Source organism: Cyprinodon tularosa, unplaced genomic scaffold, assembly GCF_016077235.1.
Source record: "Cyprinodon tularosa strain WSP-4 unplaced genomic scaffold, ASM1607723v1 ctg386, whole genome shotgun sequence".
NCBI classification, from domain to species: Eukaryota; Metazoa; Chordata; class Actinopteri; order Cyprinodontiformes; family Cyprinodontidae; genus Cyprinodon; species Cyprinodon tularosa.
The window spans coordinates 561,181-581,565 of record NW_024039103.1 but is presented as its reverse complement, the minus strand read 5'-3'; the positions used below and the strand labels follow the sequence as shown (position 1 = coordinate 581,565).

The following is a 20,385-nucleotide window of genomic DNA, read 5'->3' as shown; positions in this document are numbered from 1 at the left end:
TTCAAATGACCAAAACTCCTGTCTTCGGCTGCTCATATAAGAACAGATTTGTTTCATTTGAATCTCCTAAATATGTAAAATCCTCAGAAAGCTTGTATGTGATTGATAAACAACGGTAACAGCTGCAATAGTTGATTCTGGGTTATGATATTGTTTCTGTTTAAACAGTGAAGTGAAAGAGTCGAGCTGAAAGGCACTTTGAGTATTACAAGTTATAAATCAGGATAGTTAGGGTCAGAAGGATTTTGCCTGAAGATGTGAGGTTATCTTCCTTCCTGAGTTCAGAGCAGAGAGATAGAATAATGATCAGCCTTTTTTTGTTGTTTAACTGACGGCTAAACTTCCAATATTTCTGAAGACTGCTGGCTTCATCGGTACGTATACTGAGATTAATTTAAATCAAGTTTGGTTTTTTCTATACTTCGAACAGCAAAAGCTAAAAAGCATTGTGATAAAGCGTGAAATGAAAGTTAAAATAAACCATCAGGCCTGTAGCTTCAGTGCCAAATGTCTTAGTGTGACTTTATACTCCAGCATATAGTTGTTATGGTTACATAATGGAAACACTTGCATGTATCATAGTCATTAAACATTCATTACAATCCTTCAGGAAGGTAAAAATCTTTCAAATCTGCATGTTAAAAAATATCTCAAATCGGGCTCATGCTTTCATTTATGACATCTCTGTGTTTATTTTGAAAGCATTTTCTTTATGTTTCTGATGTTCGGATCAGAAGCAGGCTGCAAAGAGCAGCAGTATGATGCTTGTTACGTTTCCATTCTGCTTTCGGTGACTATACCACTTCCACATAGTTGGCAGGGTAAAGCCCCTCCCAGCCATCGTGCTTCTTGCCCCGACACCAGCCCTGGTCATCCTCATCCTCGATCTTCAAAAACTCCTCACCTGCAGAGAGGACGAGTCCTTTTACTCATCGACATTCTGGGCTGCTTATTCTACCTGATTCGAAACAAATGAATGCTGGGCTTTTTCTACTGTAATAAAAAACTTCAAGCCCACAGATGGAAAAATGTTGACATAGAAGCATTTTAAGGCTCCCTTTTATAAAAACACTGTTTTTTTTTGTTTTTTGTTTTTAATCAGCCTTTGGATTACCTTTGCATTGTCTTAGAGGGATTCTGAGGAGCTTCTAGCTTCTGTTTAATTAATACTGCTAGAAGAGATAAGAGGCTGTTTACAGAAATGTCTTTCATCTGCCAACTAAACTAGAAATTATGTAGAATGCTCCCAATTATGTGCTGCGTGAAAATCCCTGTGAAAATGTTGTTTTTAGCTTCTTTGGTGCATCTCAGTATCATAGTTGTAAACACATTTCCACTTCCCTAGAAGCTCAAACACGGGAAGAACCAGCGGCAGAAAGCCATGGGCTGGAGTTTGGTATAAATAGTCATCATATTGTGTCGATCTTTTTCTTGCCACCTTTTAAATCGAGCATCATTGATAATTAGCAGCCATATCTTTTCTACCTGCAGCCATGATCAGTCAATGAAGGACAGAATAAACCATAGGAATGTCATTTTACAGTTTTAAAGGAAGAACCACTCAGTTATTCTAATTCTGACCTAGAAATTATTTAATATTTCTCAAATTAAACTAATAATTGGGAACATTTTTATCTTCTATTTACTGTTGGGTTAACTTAGAGCCTTACCTTAACACTTATAATTAGTGTTGCACTGATACCGATACCAGTATCGGACGGGGCCCCGATACTGCCCTAAAATAGTGGTATCGGTATCGGCGAGTACCAACAAATAGGGCACCGATACCATTTTGAAAGCCATAAGTTAATTCAACTATTGTCACCCACTCCTGGTAGGCAATAAAAAGTTCTACTGGATTCACTTTGTATTATATTTTTTCCTGCTTCACAAAGGTAGGCAGCAGCTTGACAAAGCCATGATGGCAATTATTTTACATTATTATGGTATCGGTATCGACCGATACTGCACAGCCAGGTATTGGGTATCGGGGCCAAAAAATGGCATTGGCGCAACACTACTTATAATAATAACTGAACTTTATTGATCTCACATTGGAGGAAGTTACCTCTGCATTTAACCCAAATATTATGTTTATCAATTTGCAGAGTTAAATTGTGGAACAAACTAAATGAGAACCAAAAGCAATGCCCAAACATATTCCTTTTAAAAAAAAATGTACAAAGAAATTATTTTCAAAAGGTATAGAGAAGCATTGTAGAAAGTTTTGTTTTTTGTATATATGTATGAAGGTATATGTGTATACATATTTATGTATTTATATGTGTAGGTAGGTATGTATTTATATGGATATATATAGCAACATAATTATAAATGTTGTAAATTGAAGAAATACAACAATTAAAGGGGTAGAAGCACAAACGTTTTACTTCTTTCTACTCCTTTTCGCACATGTAATAGAGGTTTGTTAACTCAGGAAAGAAGGGTACCTTGTTTGTTGTTTTTCTCTCCAATGTTTTTAAATATTGTTTTATTGTTTTTTTGTTTGTTTGTTTTTTCTCTTGCATGTTCGAAATAAAGAATCCAATCCAATCCATCCCCTAGGGGAGCAGTGGGCTGCCATCGTGGGGCGCCCGTCCAGGGAGCAATCAGGGGTCTTGCTCAGAGAGCCAAAGTGTCAGTCTGTGGGAGTGGGGCTCAAACTCAGAACTTCAGGATTCCAAACTCTATGCCCTAACCACTAGGCCACCACTCCGCCTAACTAAACACTTTGAGGGTTGGCTAGTAAATAACATTAATCAAGAATGTTGCTAATAAATGCTACGCACAATAGTGCTGTGTATGTTTTTGCATTAGTGTGTATTTACCTGCTTTAAAGGAGAGCTCATCTGTCTCCTGACCAACGTAATCGTACAGAGCTCTCACTCTCACTCCTCCAATCATCACACTAAGAAAAACAGGAGGAAAAGACAAAGAAGTTCAGAATCAAAAATAAACAAATGAAGCAAAAGGAGAGTTCACTCACCCTCTCATTTAATTAATGTAATGTAAGTCTTATCAAAACAATTATTTTTGTATTGATCAGATTTATTCAGGGAAATTCTGGAAGATTAAAGGATTTTTTTTATGTCACTCAGAAGAAAATGTCCATGAGGCACTTCTTGGATACTCAGTCTACTGCAGTGTGTGCCGTCAGTAGGATGTAGAAATAAATTTAGTTGACAGCTGACATTTCAGAGGTTTCTGGGCCTCAGTTCCATCCTACAACCTTTTCCTTGTGTCCCATTTCTCCCAAATGAGAAAATAAAGAAAAAAGGAAAAGTTGAAGTGTAACATTTGTGCATAACTTGATTAACTGTCTATTGTTTTCTTTCCCCCTTCTGATGTGTTTCTGTCTCTGCCAGACGAGAATTCATTGTTTTTATTGACATTTACTCCCCCTCTGCATGTCATAAATGCTGGAAAAAGTCGATACGCCTGAAATCCTTCTTGTTCTTCTCTCCTCTCTAAAACACCTCTCTAGATTATACACTGAGATCAATTTCAGGACGGAGGTCATAAGGACACAGAAAAGTCCTCTCCTGTCAGGAATTAAATTAGCAGACCATATAGGCATCACAATGCTTGGCCTATGACTCATTTCTCATTGGGTGCATGAGTCTAAACCCAGTGTTGTTTTTCTCTTATTTGCAGACGGTATGAAAAATTCATGAAGGCTCTAATATATTCTGACTCTTATTTGCTGGAACTGCCTTCACCAATCTGAGAATCTGCACTGAATGTAGCCAGGTTTTGTTCAAATAAGACAAAAATATTTACCTCAATAGGAAGAGGCATGTTTACAGGAGTCTGGGAGAGTCTTTTATCATTTCCAGCTTTAAATTCAGCCTGTATTATACTTTATATATTTGTCTATATCAATAATGAGGGTATATAAATAAGTACAGATCCACTAACCTCTTCTCTATCGTTCCTTTCTTTTCCACCTCCTGCTTTTCCACCTCCTTTTTCTCCTTTTTGGCTTTCTTCTCAGGTGAAAATTCCTTCAAAAGAATTGCATAAATTAATGTTTAAAAGCACAGAACTAAACTTTAGCCTAAAAGACATGAATGATGGAAGAAAGCAAACACCTGAAAGTGAGGCCAGTCGGTGGGCATGCCAGGTCCATGAGTGTTCTTCCACCAGCGAAGGTCTTCTTGCTCATCGATCCCCATCAGGGTGTTATGGAGCTCATTGTACACGCCCCACGCACTAAGTGGCAAGAAGGGAAGAAAAGTAGTACATCTCAGTAAAGAACTGTCGCAAATTAAAAAGCACTAAGACGATGTAATATCTCTCATCTCCACTGTTCCAACCCTGCAGCTACTGTATGGTAGATCTTTAAAGAGTAATTAAATGAATGTATTATCTATGACTTTAATATTAAACATTAATACCTTGAAGTGAGTCTCTTAGAAACACTTATGGATTAATACAGAGTGGAACAATTTTAGGGTTGAAAATAAGATGATTCATTAATCTAAAGCCACACAGCCCAGAACAAGCTGGACTGAAACAAGGCAAAGAACTCATCATCTGATCTTTTTAATCATGCGCTGATAGCTTTACAAGCAGAATGCTGCAGCTCACCACTCATTGTTGGTGATGTCCAGGTGTTTGTGGATGGAGAGGAAGGCCTCTTTGAGAAACATAATCCTCTTTCTCTCCTCGTCCTGGGATTGGTCAAAAACTGACTCCATCTCCTCCATGTAACGGGGAACATATTTGTTCACCTCCTCCAGGACCTTCTCATAGCGAATACGGACCTGCAGAATCAGAGCAGCTGGGTGGTGTCAGGCTCCTTTCTGTAACATTCGACTGATTTCAAAACTAGATACAGCAGAATGCAAAAGATATAAACCACCACACTCATCCTTATATCATCGTCCAGGGAAGTCATTTTGATCCGTAGTTATCAAGGCTCTCTGCAGGTCATTTTATTTGTTTTTAGCTGCATAATTTTTTACTTTCTATTTTTTCCAGCATAGCAAATAAACTGTTATGAGCAAAGCTAGATACTGTCAACAATTATGGAAAGACACAGGAGCATTTTTCCCCACTATCTGATATTAAGATGGAACTTTTGTATGTTTTAGATCAGTTGGTATTATCAGGTATTTTAGTCATTTAAGTTATTTGTTGGAATAATAATGATATTTCTTTTGGCAAATCAACAATTTTGGAAAAGCCCAGGGAAAGGGGAAAACATCAGCCTTAAATAAAGATACACCTATGAAAGCATTTTAAAGCAACTCCTTAAAGTTCCGTGTTCCTTATGTGTTTGAAAAATCAACAGGCCAGGATATAAGGAAGTGAGTTTTGGACCTTTCAAAATTCTAACTCATACTTAGTTATAATGTACAGATGCCTAAAGGTGCCTTTTATTACCTGTTCAAACAATGATATGCACATATCATTGCCTGGCTTAGTGTTTCCTGGAAAGAGCCACCTGTGAAGCTGGTTTAAAGTTGCCTTTTTATATTTCTGCTTCTTTCTGTATGTCTGTTTCGGTCTTTTTGAAGATGGGGATGGATCACATTTTAAACACCATTTGCAGCCAAAAAAAGTTACCCACCTTCTCAGCCTCCTGCTGAGCCAGTTCTCTCTCCTCTTGGATCTTCTTCTGTTTGTCAATAGACACATCTGGGTTTCCCTGAGCATGCAAGTCTCTCTCCTTAACAGCATGCTCCTTACGGCTCACCTTATGGTACACTCTTCTAGCTTTGTCCAACTGAAAAAAAAAAAATAAATCACACATTTGTTTTGGCGGGATTGTTTTATAGGTTTAAATGAGGTCCTACTTTTTTATCATATTTAAAGAAAACTACTATTCCAAAATAGAGCGTATTCTGGTCCTTTTTGGGCTAAATAGAAAAATCTAGATGTCAAATGTTTAATCAAATAAACACAACTTTGTCAGACTCCTTTTAATTCATGTGTAAACATATTTTACATAAATTATGTTTGGATAATATTAGAACAACTGTACTTTAGGCAGCTTTAATTTAATTGGACTGGAAAAGGATTCAAATGTGTTTAATTTGAAGAAATCATAGATGACTGCTGCACTTTATGGAATTGAAATGTTCTGAAAGCTGTACAAAAAGTTATTTCGTTTTCTATACTCTGTATAAAAAAAAAGACAATAAAAGTTGTCTAAGACTAAGTCTAATTCTAAAGAAGTTTTATCAGTGCTGGATTTTGGCAGTAATTTTAACAAGAGAAATCTTAACAAAGACATTCAGTTGAATTATCTTTTTTGATGTGCAGCAAGATTGATTGAGGTTGCAAATCTCCCCGGAACAGTTTAGTGTGACTAATGCCTTTTGAGAAACGATTGCTCGAAGGCAGGCTGATAAATTCTAATTGCTTTTCTTGTTCTTCGTGTATCATCTGGGTTTACGTTGCTCAAGGCTTTGGACGTGTCCTGGTTCTGCTTGCTTTGGCAAAATCATCAAGAGAAATGTCTGTCATTTGGCCGATGACACTGTCCTCTATTCTTATTATTGCCATCACATATATGAGGACCCCATAAGGGTCTTAATCTAGATTAATATTAAGTGGGTTTGACACTTTTTAAGATGGGGAACCCACCTAGAACCACTTTTTATTGCTCAAAATTATCCCACATAATTTTATCAGCATAAAGCACAGCATTGATATGTGAAAAAAGGAACGTCTAATCTGGAGCTTATTTTTTTAGCTCATCTATTATGCCTTTATATGATTTTATCTAGGGTTTAAAACCCAAAGAAAAGTGTCTTAAATTATAGGCCCGAAATCTAAATCTAAGCTTTCTGATTAGAGGATATCTTCCTCTAAACGAAACCTAAATTATCTGTAAAGCAGTTATTTACTCTGGATGAGACTACATTTGCTTACAGTATCAGCTCAGATACTGTAAACATTAACCAAGGACTGGTCTATTAATACTGAGAGGGATGAAGTCTCAGGATAAACAGAAAAAAGCTGTTGGTTCTTTTATGTTTCTGTAAAGCTTGGAGTATTTCTAAACTGTTTACTTGGACAACATTAGTTAATAATAAAAGTTAAAATATATATATATTTTTAAAGAATGTCCCATCTCTAGCACAGGCTAATGTCTACACTGATATAAAACAAGAATAAATAAAGAGAGAAGGAAAAATCTGTAGAAAGGCTGCGTTAAATGCCCTCCTGCCCACTAAAAGAGAAAAATACACCATTTAAGATTTAATTAATACATAAATACACTCTGCTATCTGCATAATCACATAAGTTCAAGTGCAACAAAATTTACACCCCCTTGGATGTTTTAATTATAGTGTTGATATTGCAAAGGCCAACTTTTTATAAGAGGCCAATCTCACAAGCTCAGAAAGGATTATAGTGATTTTCAGAGCAAATAGACACATAAGTATTATTTATGACATCACATAAGCAAGTAGCTTAATTAAAGCAATTATTTTATTCCAATTTAATGAATTAAACCTGAACGAAATGATTGAAGCATGCTTTTTATGGAGAACATTAATTATTGTTCATTGCAAATTAGGCATAATTGTGTATTAGAATTACAGTAATATTACCTTTTTAAGCCGTTTTGCCCAGGGCTTCTGAGCCCGTGCAAACCCTGTCTCAATATCCTGGGATTCCTTGAAGCCTCCAAATAACTTCTTGTGAAAAGTGTCCTTCTGCCAGGTTCTGACCCGGTCTGCATCTTCCGATACCAGGGAGCGACAGATGGAGGCATGTAAAGAGGCAAGCCGGTCAGCAGAGGACAGAAAACACTGCCAAGCCTTTAAAAGAGACCCATAGAGAGGACCTGATGGAGGGGTGGGAAGAAATTTAATGTTTTTAGATGTTGTGCTCATTGTTTATACGTTCCCTGTTTATATTACAGAGAGTTTACTAACTTGAGTCCACAACTGGTTTCCATTTGGTGTGCCATTCGTTGAGCTGCAGGGCGTACTGCCTCTCCACACGGGCTCTTTCCTGGAAACACGTCACGATGTCGTTACAGGCCTGGAAGGCATCTTCTGTGCGCTTCACAGTACGATGATAGTTCCCAGGCTGTCACGATGCAAATGGGGAGAAAACTGGTTAGTTGAATGGATGTAAACACCTATCTGTAAAAGTCAGACTAGGCCAAAAGGACTATTTTATTTTACTATAATGAGCTACAATAGTTGCTGCCTCCTCATTGATTATTTAAAGCTAATATAAAAGAATAAATATCATTGAAATAAGCTTCAATTTTCTACTAATTGAAGGCAAGATAGAGTAGATTTAAATAAAAATAAAACATAAGTAAGTTAAACCAAAATATATACATACATATTCTTATCTTCAGCTACCACAGTATGCATGCCAGATTAAATAATACCACTTACAGGTGCTGGTCATAAGATTAGAATATCATGAAAAAGTAGATTGATTTCAGTAATTCCATTTAAAAAGTGAAACTTGTATATTATATTCATACATTACATACAAACTCATATATTTCAGATGTTTATTTTGTTTAATTTTGATGATTACAAATGACAACAAATGAAAATCTCAAATTCATCATATCAGAAAATTAGAATATTGTGAAAAGGTTCAAAATTGATGGCCCCTGGTGCCACACTCTAATCAGCTAATTAACTCAAACCACCTGCAAAAGCCTTTAAATGGTCTTTCAGTCTAGTTCTATAGGCTACACAATCATGGGGAAGACTGCTGACTTGACAGTTGTCCAAAAGACGACCATCGACACCTTGCACAAGGAGGGCAAGACACAAAAGGTCATCGCTAAAGAGGCTGGCTGTTCACAGAGCTCAGTGTCCAAGCACATTAATAGAGAGGCGAAGGGAAGGAAAAGATGTGGTCGAAAAAAGTGTACAAGCAAGAGAGATAACCGCACCCTGGAGAGGATTGTGAAACAAAACCCATTCAAAAATGTGGGGGAGATTCACAAAGAGTGGACTGCAGCTGGAGTGAGTGCTTCAAGAACCACCACACACAGACGTATGAAAGACATGGGTTTCTGCTGTCGCATTCCTTGTGTCAAGCCACTCTTGAACCACAGACAGCGTCAGAAGCGTCTTGCCTGGGCTAAAGAGAAACAGGACTGGACTGCTGGTGAGTGGTCCAAAGTCATGTTCTCTGATGAAAGTAAATTTTGCATTTCCTTTGGAAATCAAGGTCCCAGAGTCTGGAGGAAAAGAAGAGAGGCACTTCATCCACGTTGCTTGAAGTCCAGTGTAAAGTTTCCACAGTCAGTGATGGTTTGGGGTGCCATGTCATCTGCTGGTGTTGGTCCATTGTGTTTTCTGAGGTCCAGGGTCAACGCAGCCACATACCATGAAGTTTTAGAGCACTTCATGCTTCCTGCAGCTGACCAACTTTTTGGAGATGCAGATTTCATTTTCCAACAGGACTTGGCACCTGCACACAGTGCCAAAGCTACCAGTACCTGGTTGAAGGACCATGGTATCCCTGTTCTTAATTGGCCAGCAAACTCTCCTGACCTTAACCCCATAGAAAATCTATGGGGTATTGTGAAGAAGAAGATGCAATACACCAGACCCAACAATTCAGAAGAGCTAAAAGCCACTATTAGAGCAACCTGGGCTATCATAACACCTGAGCAGTGCCACAGACTGATCGACTCCATGCCACGCCGCATTGCTGCAGTAATACAGGCCAAAGGAGGCCCAACTAAATACTGAGTGCTGTACATGCTCATACTTTTCATGTTCATACTTTTCAGTTGGCCAACATTTCTATAAATCCTTTGTTTTTATTGGTCTTCAGTAATATTCTAATTTTCTGATATGATGAATTTGAGATTTTCATTTGTTGTCATTTGTAATCATCAAAATTAAACAAAATAAACATCTGAAATATATGAGTTTGTATGTAATGTATGAATATAATATACAAGTTTCACTTTTTAAATGGAATTACTGAAATCAATCTACTTTTTCATGATATTCTAATTTTATGACCAGCACCTGTATACTTCAGCTTTAGTATCAAGGTGTTACTTTATTGTATCTCTTATACTGTATCCGTTGGTTTTGCTGTTCTTTTTACATCTCTTTGCAGGTGATGAACCAGACTAAAGATGTTTTATTGTTATCTCCCTTTAATCTCTGTCTTTCATCTTTTCTCCTTTTTTTCTTTTTTTCTTTGCTATTCTACGTATATTGCAGTGTCCATAAAATCTGTAATACTCCCTGTATGATTTATAATAAAGCTATTTATATGCATAAATCAAGTGTAAAACACTATGGCGATAGCTGTACTGCTCCACTTGGGAAAGCAAAATCTGTTGGGCTCTTTTTTTGGCATCAAGATAATTATTCTTTTTGCCACATCGCCAGACAGTTAAAAAAAAAAGAAAAAAAGTTAAACCAAAATAATGAACCAAACCAAAAGTTACGATTAATAGTTAAGCTAAATAAGCTAAGCTAGAACTAATAAAGCATGCCAAGGTAAAATAAGCCAAACTAGGATGAGATAAGATACTGGACCAATGGTTTCACATGACTGATGCCTTGAAGGAAAGGGGTTTAAATATGGGATCTCTCTGCATGAAGCTTGCAAGTTTTCCCCCAATCCTTGGAATAATCCAACTTTTTCCCAGAGTCCAAAAAACTGACTGTTGGATTCATTTGTTACTCTAAATTGCTTTCCAGTATGATCACATGTTGTTCGGTGCATCCCTTGGGTTTCCTTTGATGGACTGGAAACCTGTCCAAGACGTTACTCTGACAACCAGAGTTAAAGTTGTTTAACCTAAATGTGGAATGCTAAGACCTTTTTAAAATAAAAATAAAAACTTTTGCAAAGAGTTATTCTCCATAAATTTACATTAAATACTGTTACATCTCTCTTATGAAGATGCATTTCTTCCTGCGGTAAACTGAAACTAAACAGTGTGATTGGTGGCCATTTGAGGCAAAGATTGAGGACAAGTAGGCTGTCCAGGCAAAGCTATGAGAGCAGTAACATATCCGCAGTCAGTCTGTTGTTTGTAGATGTGGAATTTGGAAATATCTGCTATTTTCCTGGCAGCCGCCGTCAGCTTCAGCTCTGAAGCTGCTCTTCCCTTTCTGTCAGACTCCTTTAGAACCTGACATGAGTAGACAGCTGGTTAAAAGACACCTCAAACCGCCTGTTGTCACTGTTTGTTAAATCATTCGAGGCAGACCACTTCACGTAGCTACCAACGGGTAGTACATGTAAGTGGGCTCCTCTCAAAGCTGACTGTTACGGTGCTCAAACAGATGTTCCTAATCACACCAATGATAGAGCGCCTGTTAGTGGAGCTGTACACGCTGGCCTGGCGCACACACACATAGGCCGACAGCTTATAGTAGAGCTCATATTGTGTTCCAGGAATGTAAACAATTCTTTCTGCAAAGAAGTGGATTTTATCAAAGACGGCGGAGCACTCCTTTATTTACTTAGATATCTTTATTTTTAAAGACTTAAACCCTCACTAATCCTACTTAACTGTATTTTATACTCTATGTCAAGCATATCACTTAGATCATTTGTTAGTCTTGTTATTTCCAGCTACATTCTGCGATATGTTAGAATTAATGCCAAAGCTTTATAAGGCATGTGAGCACCCATTGTGTTTTTTTAATTAGATAATATACTGCTTTTTATGCCCTAATTAGAACCATTTGGTGTCTGTTGCATTCATGCCCTCCTTGACCCCCCCTCTCTCCCTCCCTCTCCTCCTTTATCCTTTCTTTTTCTCTGCGTCTGTTGTGGTTTCCAGCGACTCTTCTTTTTCTTGTCTCTGAATTAAGCAAAAACAGCTGAGGAATCCGGTTTGAGGCCAACAGCAGCGCTGGCCGATCTTTGAGGCAGATCTAACTTTACTTGTACAGTCAACTTGGAGGTATAAAGAAATGTGGCCATGGGAGTCAAAAGTATGTTTTTTTTTTTTTTATAATATACAACATTTAAACTTAAGGTGCAGTTTCTTTTAAATACTATTTGAGAAGTGTGAGTTTTTTTTTCATTATAAAATTGGGGGATTTATTTCTGCAGCAATAGAGAGCTGTAGGTTTATACTCTACTTGTCTTAAGATGCACTATTACATTTGTGATTAAAAAATGATTCCTGTCTTAAACATGACTGATAAACATAGACTAATAGGTGATCAAAAGTTTGACACAAGCCTAAATACAATATCTGAAGACTGTTGAGCAACAATTTTAAACCACCCCTGGTTTCTTCAGTAAAGTCCAAATGTTTTCTGAGGGTTGAGGATCAAAGTTTGCTTTAGACTTTCAACGTCGTGATTTTTTTTTTAAAGACATTTAAGTAAGAGAAATAATAAATCTAATGTCCAAAGAAACTCTCTGACTCAGAAATAAATAGTCAGCAAATGAATAATTGCTCTTGTGAAATCTTGTGAAACACTTCCTCTGTGTTATCTTTGATAATCTCACTTGTGATGATAAAAATAATCGGCACTCCTTTTATATTCATAGGCAGCTTAATCTGCCAAAAGTTTCCACTTAGAGCATTTTTATGTGGTCCGTAGATCAGAAAAGCATATATATATATATTAAACTAATCATATGAGAGTGGTTTTCTTGTTGGAGTAACTGGTAGTTTTTTTTGTTTTGTTTACATGGGCAAAATGGCTCACCGCCCAGGGCAGCAATAATTGTAGGAGGGCTATGACCATTCAAAAAAGAAATGGTTGGTTTTTAGTCCTTTTTTAATTCTCCAGTCAATTAATATTGTATGCATGTTAGGAATCATGTCTTTACATGCAGCTATGCAGTAACACTAAAGAATACACTGCTGATTTAAAGGGGCAATTTCACTATCTTTTTAATCAATCTGAATTGTCTTTAATCATCTTTGGGACCTTAGCCACAGCTGTTTGTACTTCTCACTTAGGTTCCCCTGTCTTTGTTTTTCCCTTCTTTTCTAAATGTTCTTTTTCGTCATCAAATAAGATCTCCATCATGTGTCTGCCTTAATGCTGTTGTCATTTGGGTTCTTCCCGACATTCAATAAACATGACCAGTGATGGGAGTAACGGCGTTGAAAGTAACGGCGTTACTAACGCCGCTACCTTTTTTAGTAAAGAGTAATCAAAATGATTACTCTTACTGTAACTATAATGCAGTTACAATTGCCGACACCCCGTTACTGCACGTTACTCAGGTCGCACAATTAACCTTTTCTTATGATAGGACTCGTGCAAGCGTCATGAGAGAGGGGAGGATGGAGAGTGAGGAGGACTCCAGCGGCAAAACAGCGCTTTCCAGATGGAAATACTGGTGTTACGTCGAGCTGCGTTTCCCCATCAGATACGGTTTCCCCTGCGTCTCCGCACAGCGCGGAGGCACGATTCACCGCGCAAGCGACAGGAAGCGCGCATGCTCGCTAAAGGCGCGCAGCAGTCGCCCTGTGCTCGCGCCACAGGGGAACTACGGAGAGCGTGAACGATCATTAGCCTATATGGAGAAAGGAAGAAATATGGATGGATGGATGGATGGATGGATGGATGGATGGATGGATGGATGGATGGATGGATGGATGGATGGATGGATGGATGGAATAGATAGATGGATATAGCTACATGTTGCAGTATCTATAACAACCCAAACAATTTCAGAATTAGACATCCCCAGTTATTAATTTCATACACTCGCAAAAGTAACGCAATAGTTACTTTTACTACTAACTTGTTACTTTTATTGTGGAGTAACTCAGTTACTTTTTGGGAGAAGTAACTAGTAACTATAGCTAATTACTTTTTCAAAGTAATGTGCCCAACACTGAACATGACACTCTCACACAGGATACATTGGTTAATATTGAGTAATATTTCAAAAATTCATGGACAATCAATGAAATACATGCCAAAAACTGTTGTGGTTCATGCTCCACATAAAAGTAGCAATAAGAGACTTGTCGTCATCTCACTAAATGCTCTCCAAACCCATTTTAAGTAGAGTGACTTTGCAAGTGTGAAACAGGAGCCCAAGTGTTCAGAGTAATGGCAGCCAGCCCTTGAGTGTGGCAGCAGGATGACACAGACAGGAAGAGGTATGGAAACACAAAAATACGCCAGGAGGCGCCCTAAATTACAGGAGGAAAGAGATCAAAGTGGGGCAGCCAAGTCATCCCAGTAAAGCAACGGGACACCTGCCTGCGTGTTCGACTTTTAGCCACTCTCAGCTGAAACTTTAAAAAGGGCACAAATTACAGACACACTGAGCTGTTTCCTTTTAGAGATTTATATATTTTTCTTCTTATTGTCTCAGATTATGACTTGAACCAATGTGGAAAAGTAACTTAAATCATGTAAGCGGTCATGTCACCCTTGGCAGGAACAGCAGCTATCAAGCTAATGTATTAACTGGTAATACATGTTTTGCGTCACTGTGGAGAAATCTTGCCTCACTCTTTTCTGCAGAATAGTTTCATAATTTCTTCTGTTATTTATTGATTCTATGGATCCTGCAGTAATCAGCCCTGGCTGTGGAGCTAGAAAATCTGGTTGATAAAAGTTAATTTATGATTTACGCAACTGTGACTTTTTCACGTGACAACCTTGGCTATTTTTTTTTCCTTTGTGGATTAACATTTTAACAGAACAAGTCATGTTTTTCTAACATTAAATGTTACCTAATAGTGAAGTGTGATAAAAATTGGGAAACAACAGAAAGCTATGAGGGTGGTGAGCCTTTTTCCACAGCCTTTCATCATCTAATCAACTAGTTCAAACCTGTAACTTCCATTTTTTCTGATAGGAAGAACAGAAAATGAAACTTCAAATATGCAGATTTTCTGAAGGTAAGCCCTAACACTGGTGACAGAAACCTCGCCAAAATAAATACTAAATGAGCCAAAAAGCATCATGCAAAAACTTTTGCAGAGGTTTTAGATCGGAACAGGGCATTAACTACTGGCTGGATGCCCAGCAGTTACTGCTGACATTTCAAACTGAAAGTAAAGCCTGATTTCTGAAGGTCTGCACCCTGAGCAACACAACTATTCACTCTGTTTTGACTGGAAGTAACGTGGCCTTCAGACTGAGGGAGGAAAGCCATACCTCTCTGTTTTTTCACTAACACGCTCAAAAGCAGAAGTGGAGCACATACCATCCAGAAGCTGCGATGGTTGACATCCTCAGGATCGTTTTCTGTTGACGATGTTGACATCGTGTTCCTTGAGAAAGCAAAGCATCTCTGATTAGATTTGACTGTCTTCCTACTTTGCGAACTGACACACTATAAACCTTAACATGCAAAATAAAAGCTTTACTGCACACACAGGAACATGATTAAAGGATATGCATCAAATATTCTAATTACCTGTAAAAAAAAAAAAAAAAAGATGGTAGATTTAAGGACAGCTACTTGAATGTTCTGGTTAAAATTTTGTTTATTATGGTTTTTTATTTATTTTGATCATAGTTTTTTTTTTACATTTTCTAACATTTAAAATGTAGCTTTAAATCTGTATGGTAAGCAATTGCATATTATATCTGTAACTTTGAAATCAACCATCATCCATAACAGCTCAAAACTTCGCAGCATAAATTAAGTCAATATATATGTATACATAAGTAGCATATTTCAACATCTACTGGTTAACATAGGTAGTTGCTGTCAGTTAAATATTCATGAGCATACCAGCTGCTTGTTAACAATTTCACCTTCATAACTTCCAAAACTGATGTGAAGATAAGTAAAAATGTCTAAAATATGCCCTTAATTTGTGCAGGTTAAGAAGATTAACCATCAATGGAATGAGGATTTCTATCCTTATAATGAGTTACAGAAAAAAAATATTATGCTCTAAGGTAATAGACTTTTTTCTTCTTATTTTACACATAAATCTACTTATTCCATTGGCAAATTGTCACGCTTAGCCTACATGCTCAAATCATGGGGAAATGCATTATTTAAAAAAAAAATGCCTTATTTATATCCCAATTTTTGCTGTGAAATCATACAAATTTGAAATAGTAAACTAACTTCATTTGTAGGTGGTGCAGTAATTTGCCCCTTGTCAGTGTGGCCCTAGTCTCCCTATTTTTCTCCATAAACTATAAGGAAAACTTTGTATCTAAAAAGTTTAAAAATTTCCAGCTAATCAGATGTAAATCCCATTATTATGTTATCTGTGTGGAACACAGATTAGTCAAATGGAGCACAAAAGAAGCACATACCCAAAATATTTGCCATACCATTCTGCCTTGCTATAACACTTTTTACACACATGTCCTGAGCTTCATATCACATAACCAGTCAAAGCAAACAGTTGTAACTCCATTTGTCATTGCACCAGGGAAGCAGTTTGGACATCTAGCTCACAGACTGCTGCTCCCCACCAGGACTGATAAGAGGAACCGCAGCTGCTGTAACACATGTCAGTTCCTGAATGGTATGAAGGAGGATCTGGGTGACCAATAAAAAGCTGGAACCACAGCTGGAAGTTGATTTGCTTTGTAAATTTGAACCCGAAGGCAGGCTTTACGGTAAAAAGAGGCTGTTAATAATGAGACCAGACGACTACAGAAAGAAAGAGTTGTACGCTCCCAGCATTCCCAGCTTTGCAACATGAGCCATCCGAAAATACATTTGGACTATGACTAAAAGCTAATCCCATATTTCACAGTCGCTTATTTACAGTTGTAGGGTGAGGTTGTGTTCTTTACAAAAACACACACAAACATTAGTATTTTTTGCTGCTATATGGAGAATTTACAGCATGTTTGAAAGCTTAAAGGTAAAGAAGTTAGATTCAATTGAAACGGCAGTGAAAAGTGCATGTTTTGCAGCTGGTGTGCACATCCATCAGTCTCATTAAAGTTTTTATTCTATAAACAGACCTAAAAACAACCCATTGGTCCTTTAGTTAACCTTGCATTTTTTAAACTACATACTAAAGGAGAATATAAAGCCTTTTAACCCCCTAGGTAGCAGCTTAGCTTCTTTGTTCCTTTAGCAATGTGTTTTCTTTCCTCCTAAGGGGGCAATTTAGCACGTTTTAGCTTCATTAGCGTGCATTGTTCAACAATTGGTCCACATCACTGGTCCCAAGCTAATGAAAGTGGCCTATCCTCAGTCCTGTTCTTGATTTCTGACTCTTCTTTAATTGTTTTAACTAAGTGATGTCACCCAATTCAAAAGGTTGCCCTGGTAACTGTTGACCGTTATCTCCTGCTCTATCAGGCTTTTCCTATTGGATCATTGTTGCTACATTAGATTAGCAACCACTTGCACCATGTTTTTTCTCCTACACTGTTTACATTGATAACTGCTGTACTTAAAAAAATGAAAATGTCATTAAAGCTGTAGAAAAAGAAATTAGACAACTGTTATTGTCATTTTGTGTATACAAAATGACAATAACAGTTGTCTAAGTCTAAGTAGCTCTGGCTCATTTTGGTGTCACACTTGATTGCTAATGTCACAGTATTCTTGCAAGGCAATGCAGAAATATGTCAGCCTGTTGGACCTATTTGGCTCTGAGCTTAAGCAGTGACGTAATCTTTGCAGACAAACCCACGCTCCTCCTTTCTAACTGTTGATACATTTGACATCAGTCATGAACGCTACCCAAGATTTCCACCTTTTTCCAGTTCAGACCTATGGCTTCATGTTAAGGAGAGCTTGGAAACAGGAATGCAATGGTCATGATGGACAAGTTGCCAAACCAGACAGAAAACCCTGTCTATAAACAGCTCAAACCCGACCAAAGACAAGAGGTCAACCCTGAGAAGATGCACTGGAAACAAGCCTGATCTTTAGCCAAAAATGAATACCATCAGCTTGCCGTAATGTTACAGTGACCGAGTAGACTGTTGAAATTATCCCAGAACCAACAGGACACACCATAAAATGACTCAGGGGATGCAGTCACATGTATTCATTGCATGGCACTTAGTGGATGTGGAGCACAACTAATGACCTACACCTAAGGTGTAGGTCTTGTTCACTTTTCCAAGAGCTGGCTAAAAGCCACGCAGTCAGAGCTTCCTTGCAAACATCCTTGCATAAGTAATCAAGTAAAATGGTATTTTGCATGTTAAACTGCATGTCCAGACACGTGTTCTTTAAATGCCATTATTTGTGTTCTTGTCCTGTTTCTGTCGACGATACAGAAGGCTGTTTCAAAGAACAGGACAGTCTTGTGACGTTGCCTCTGACTATTACTTAATTCGCATGAGAAACCAGAACCTTTAGTTTAATATCAGAGCAAACGGCCGTTATGCCTTCTGGTGTTTCTAACCCACAGTTACTCTGAAGTGAACTCCACCCAGATAGAAACCTCAATTCTTCCCAGTTTTTCCTTCTCTTCAGGCACTCAATTAGATCCAATGATTTTCCTCCACGTCTCGCCTGTTCATTGCGGGACATCACATGCTCTAATGAAAGGACACTGTCATGGCCCAGTCTTCCCTGCCTTGGCTCTGCTGTTGTGGGGGTTACACAATTCAGATGTCTGCAGGAGGCCGTAGAAGTAATGAGCAGGCTTCCTTTTAACCCCTGACCTTCATTTCCTGAATCTTTTCCCCACGCTGGTCGGTTCTCCTCTGGGTATTCAACAGTTCTCAGAAGAACTTAAGGGTCGTGGAGATCTGCCCTTCGCCTTCCTCTAGGAATTACATGAAACCCTTCAGCAAAGTTTCCTGGAGTTATTCTGCAGCCTTACAGTAGAAGAACTGCACTTCACAAGGAGCAGAAAAAAAGTAAAATATTCTCCATTCTATATGTGCTACGATCCTTTGTTGGTTTCTCTCATAAAATCTTTTGAATTTCCTCCTAAAATAGTTTTCCTTGCCAAACTGCCATTATCAACACAACTTGTGTCATGAGGTTGAATCCCCCGCCCAGGGGAACGACCCAGTTTTCATGATCTTCTATGCAGAAACAGAACAATGTTTGTACTTTTATCATTTCATTTGCATCTTCTCTAACATATTCAATGCAAATAATCTGTAAATATCTAAAAGTCAGTCATACTGGGTTTATCTCTGGCTGAACACAGAAAGGTGTTTTACTTACCCCCTGATTTTCTAACTGTAGATTTTGCATGCCCGGCAAGAGAATTCCCACCTTTTTCCCTTTTTTTTTTTTTTCAAAAGTTCTTAATAGATCCAGAAATCTGCACCCCAAAGTTTACACTAGGAAGAAGACCAGCCTGGCTCTGAAGCTGTTCAGAGTTGTCAGAGTCCATATGGACCTTCCAGTCTAGCAAACTCTTCTACCCCTTGTATCCTGGCTCACACACTCCCTCCTCCCCCTGTCCTCGTTTCATCTGTCACACATAACTCAACACTCACACATACACACACTTTGCATGCAGGAAATATATAGCAACAAATGGACGGAGAGCAGAAATAGGAGCCTCTCCGCTCCACAGATCCCTGTTAAATGGAAACCATCAGAGCTCCTTACCTCCTACAACAAGCCGTCTTTGATTGCCCTTTTCTCTCCTTCTTCTTCACTCAGTTTCTCTGAATCTTTCTGCCAGTCTTCCAACCTCTCCTGCACTTCTCCACGTTGCCTTGTCCTCTTCAGTTTCCCCTGTTAACCCTCTCCAGCTTAGATTTTCCACCCGTCCAGGACACTGCTACTCCTGCTCTTCCCCTTTCTCTGCCCCAGTTTCTATCAGATGTTTTTTTTTCTCCACCTCCTTTCTCATTTTCCCTCCCCCCATTTTAAATCTAACTCTCCTCCTTTTTCTCACCAACACGGCTGAAGATCATTTCTCTTTCTCTTTTTCTCCTCTTTGTTGTACGTCTTACATAGAGATGTTTTTATTTTATTAAGAAATGAGTTGAAACTAGGGTTCATTCTTGCATGATATGGGAGCTTTTATACAGAAGCACAAATCTATAGCATAATTTATCCCCTTATTTCATTCCCTTCCTCGTGCCCCTGGGGCTTCTGGGAAGGCCAGCCTTCACAGCTGGATGATACCTCTGGAGTGTGTATGTAAATGTGGATCTGAGAGCAGCTTTAAAGTCAAACACAGCGCACAAATAACTGCACATGCTCACATATTTCTTGCCTCATGGCAATTAGTCATGAGATTTTGTCCTGCCAGGACATGCAGGCTTAATAACTAGACAGGTGTGTGTTGCAGGACTTGCACGCAGCTGCGCAACCTGTTCCCTGATAACCTATAATCAACTATAGAGGGACAATAGTAAGCAATGACAATGTTTTGATGGAGATCCTGTATTGAAGATAAAGTAGGCCATGAAAAATCAAACTGTAAAAACCCAATCTGCCTCCATACTTTCAGCCAGCCCTCTTAGTTTATTCTCTTAGTTCAGGTTTACTAATTCGCTTAGAAAAATCATCCAGTTTAGGCACAATTATTTTGAGTCAGAAATTACAGGCTGTGGAAGA

The 20,385-nt window shown here is 38.2% G+C and overlaps 1 protein-coding gene across 2 annotated transcripts; it reads right to left on the bottom strand.

Annotated features, from left to right (window-relative positions):
- Nucleotides 1-496: 496 nt before the first annotated feature.
- On the bottom strand, nucleotides 497-19,611 carry si:ch211-51c14.1 (protein kinase C and casein kinase substrate in neurons protein 2). 2 transcript variants are annotated; one of them, XM_038297327.1, is made up of 10 exons: nucleotides 19,426-19,611; nucleotides 15,118-15,184; nucleotides 7,896-8,052; nucleotides 7,569-7,804; nucleotides 5,576-5,731; nucleotides 4,591-4,766; nucleotides 4,092-4,212; nucleotides 3,919-4,004; nucleotides 2,829-2,908; nucleotides 497-904 (listed from the first exon to the last, which is right to left on the bottom strand). In XM_038297327.1, exons 2-10 carry the CDS (start codon nucleotides 15,175-15,177, stop codon nucleotides 795-797), a joined length of 1,182 nt encoding a protein of 393 aa, XP_038153255.1. In that variant the 5' UTR covers nucleotides 15,178-15,184; nucleotides 19,426-19,611; the 3' UTR covers nucleotides 497-794. The 2 variants fall into 2 exon arrangements, with proteins under 2 accessions (XP_038153255.1, XP_038153254.1); XM_038297326.1 differs by lacking the exon at nucleotides 19,426-19,611 and adding an exon at nucleotides 19,033-19,252.
- Between the last annotated feature and the right edge of the window lie 774 nt (nucleotides 19,612-20,385).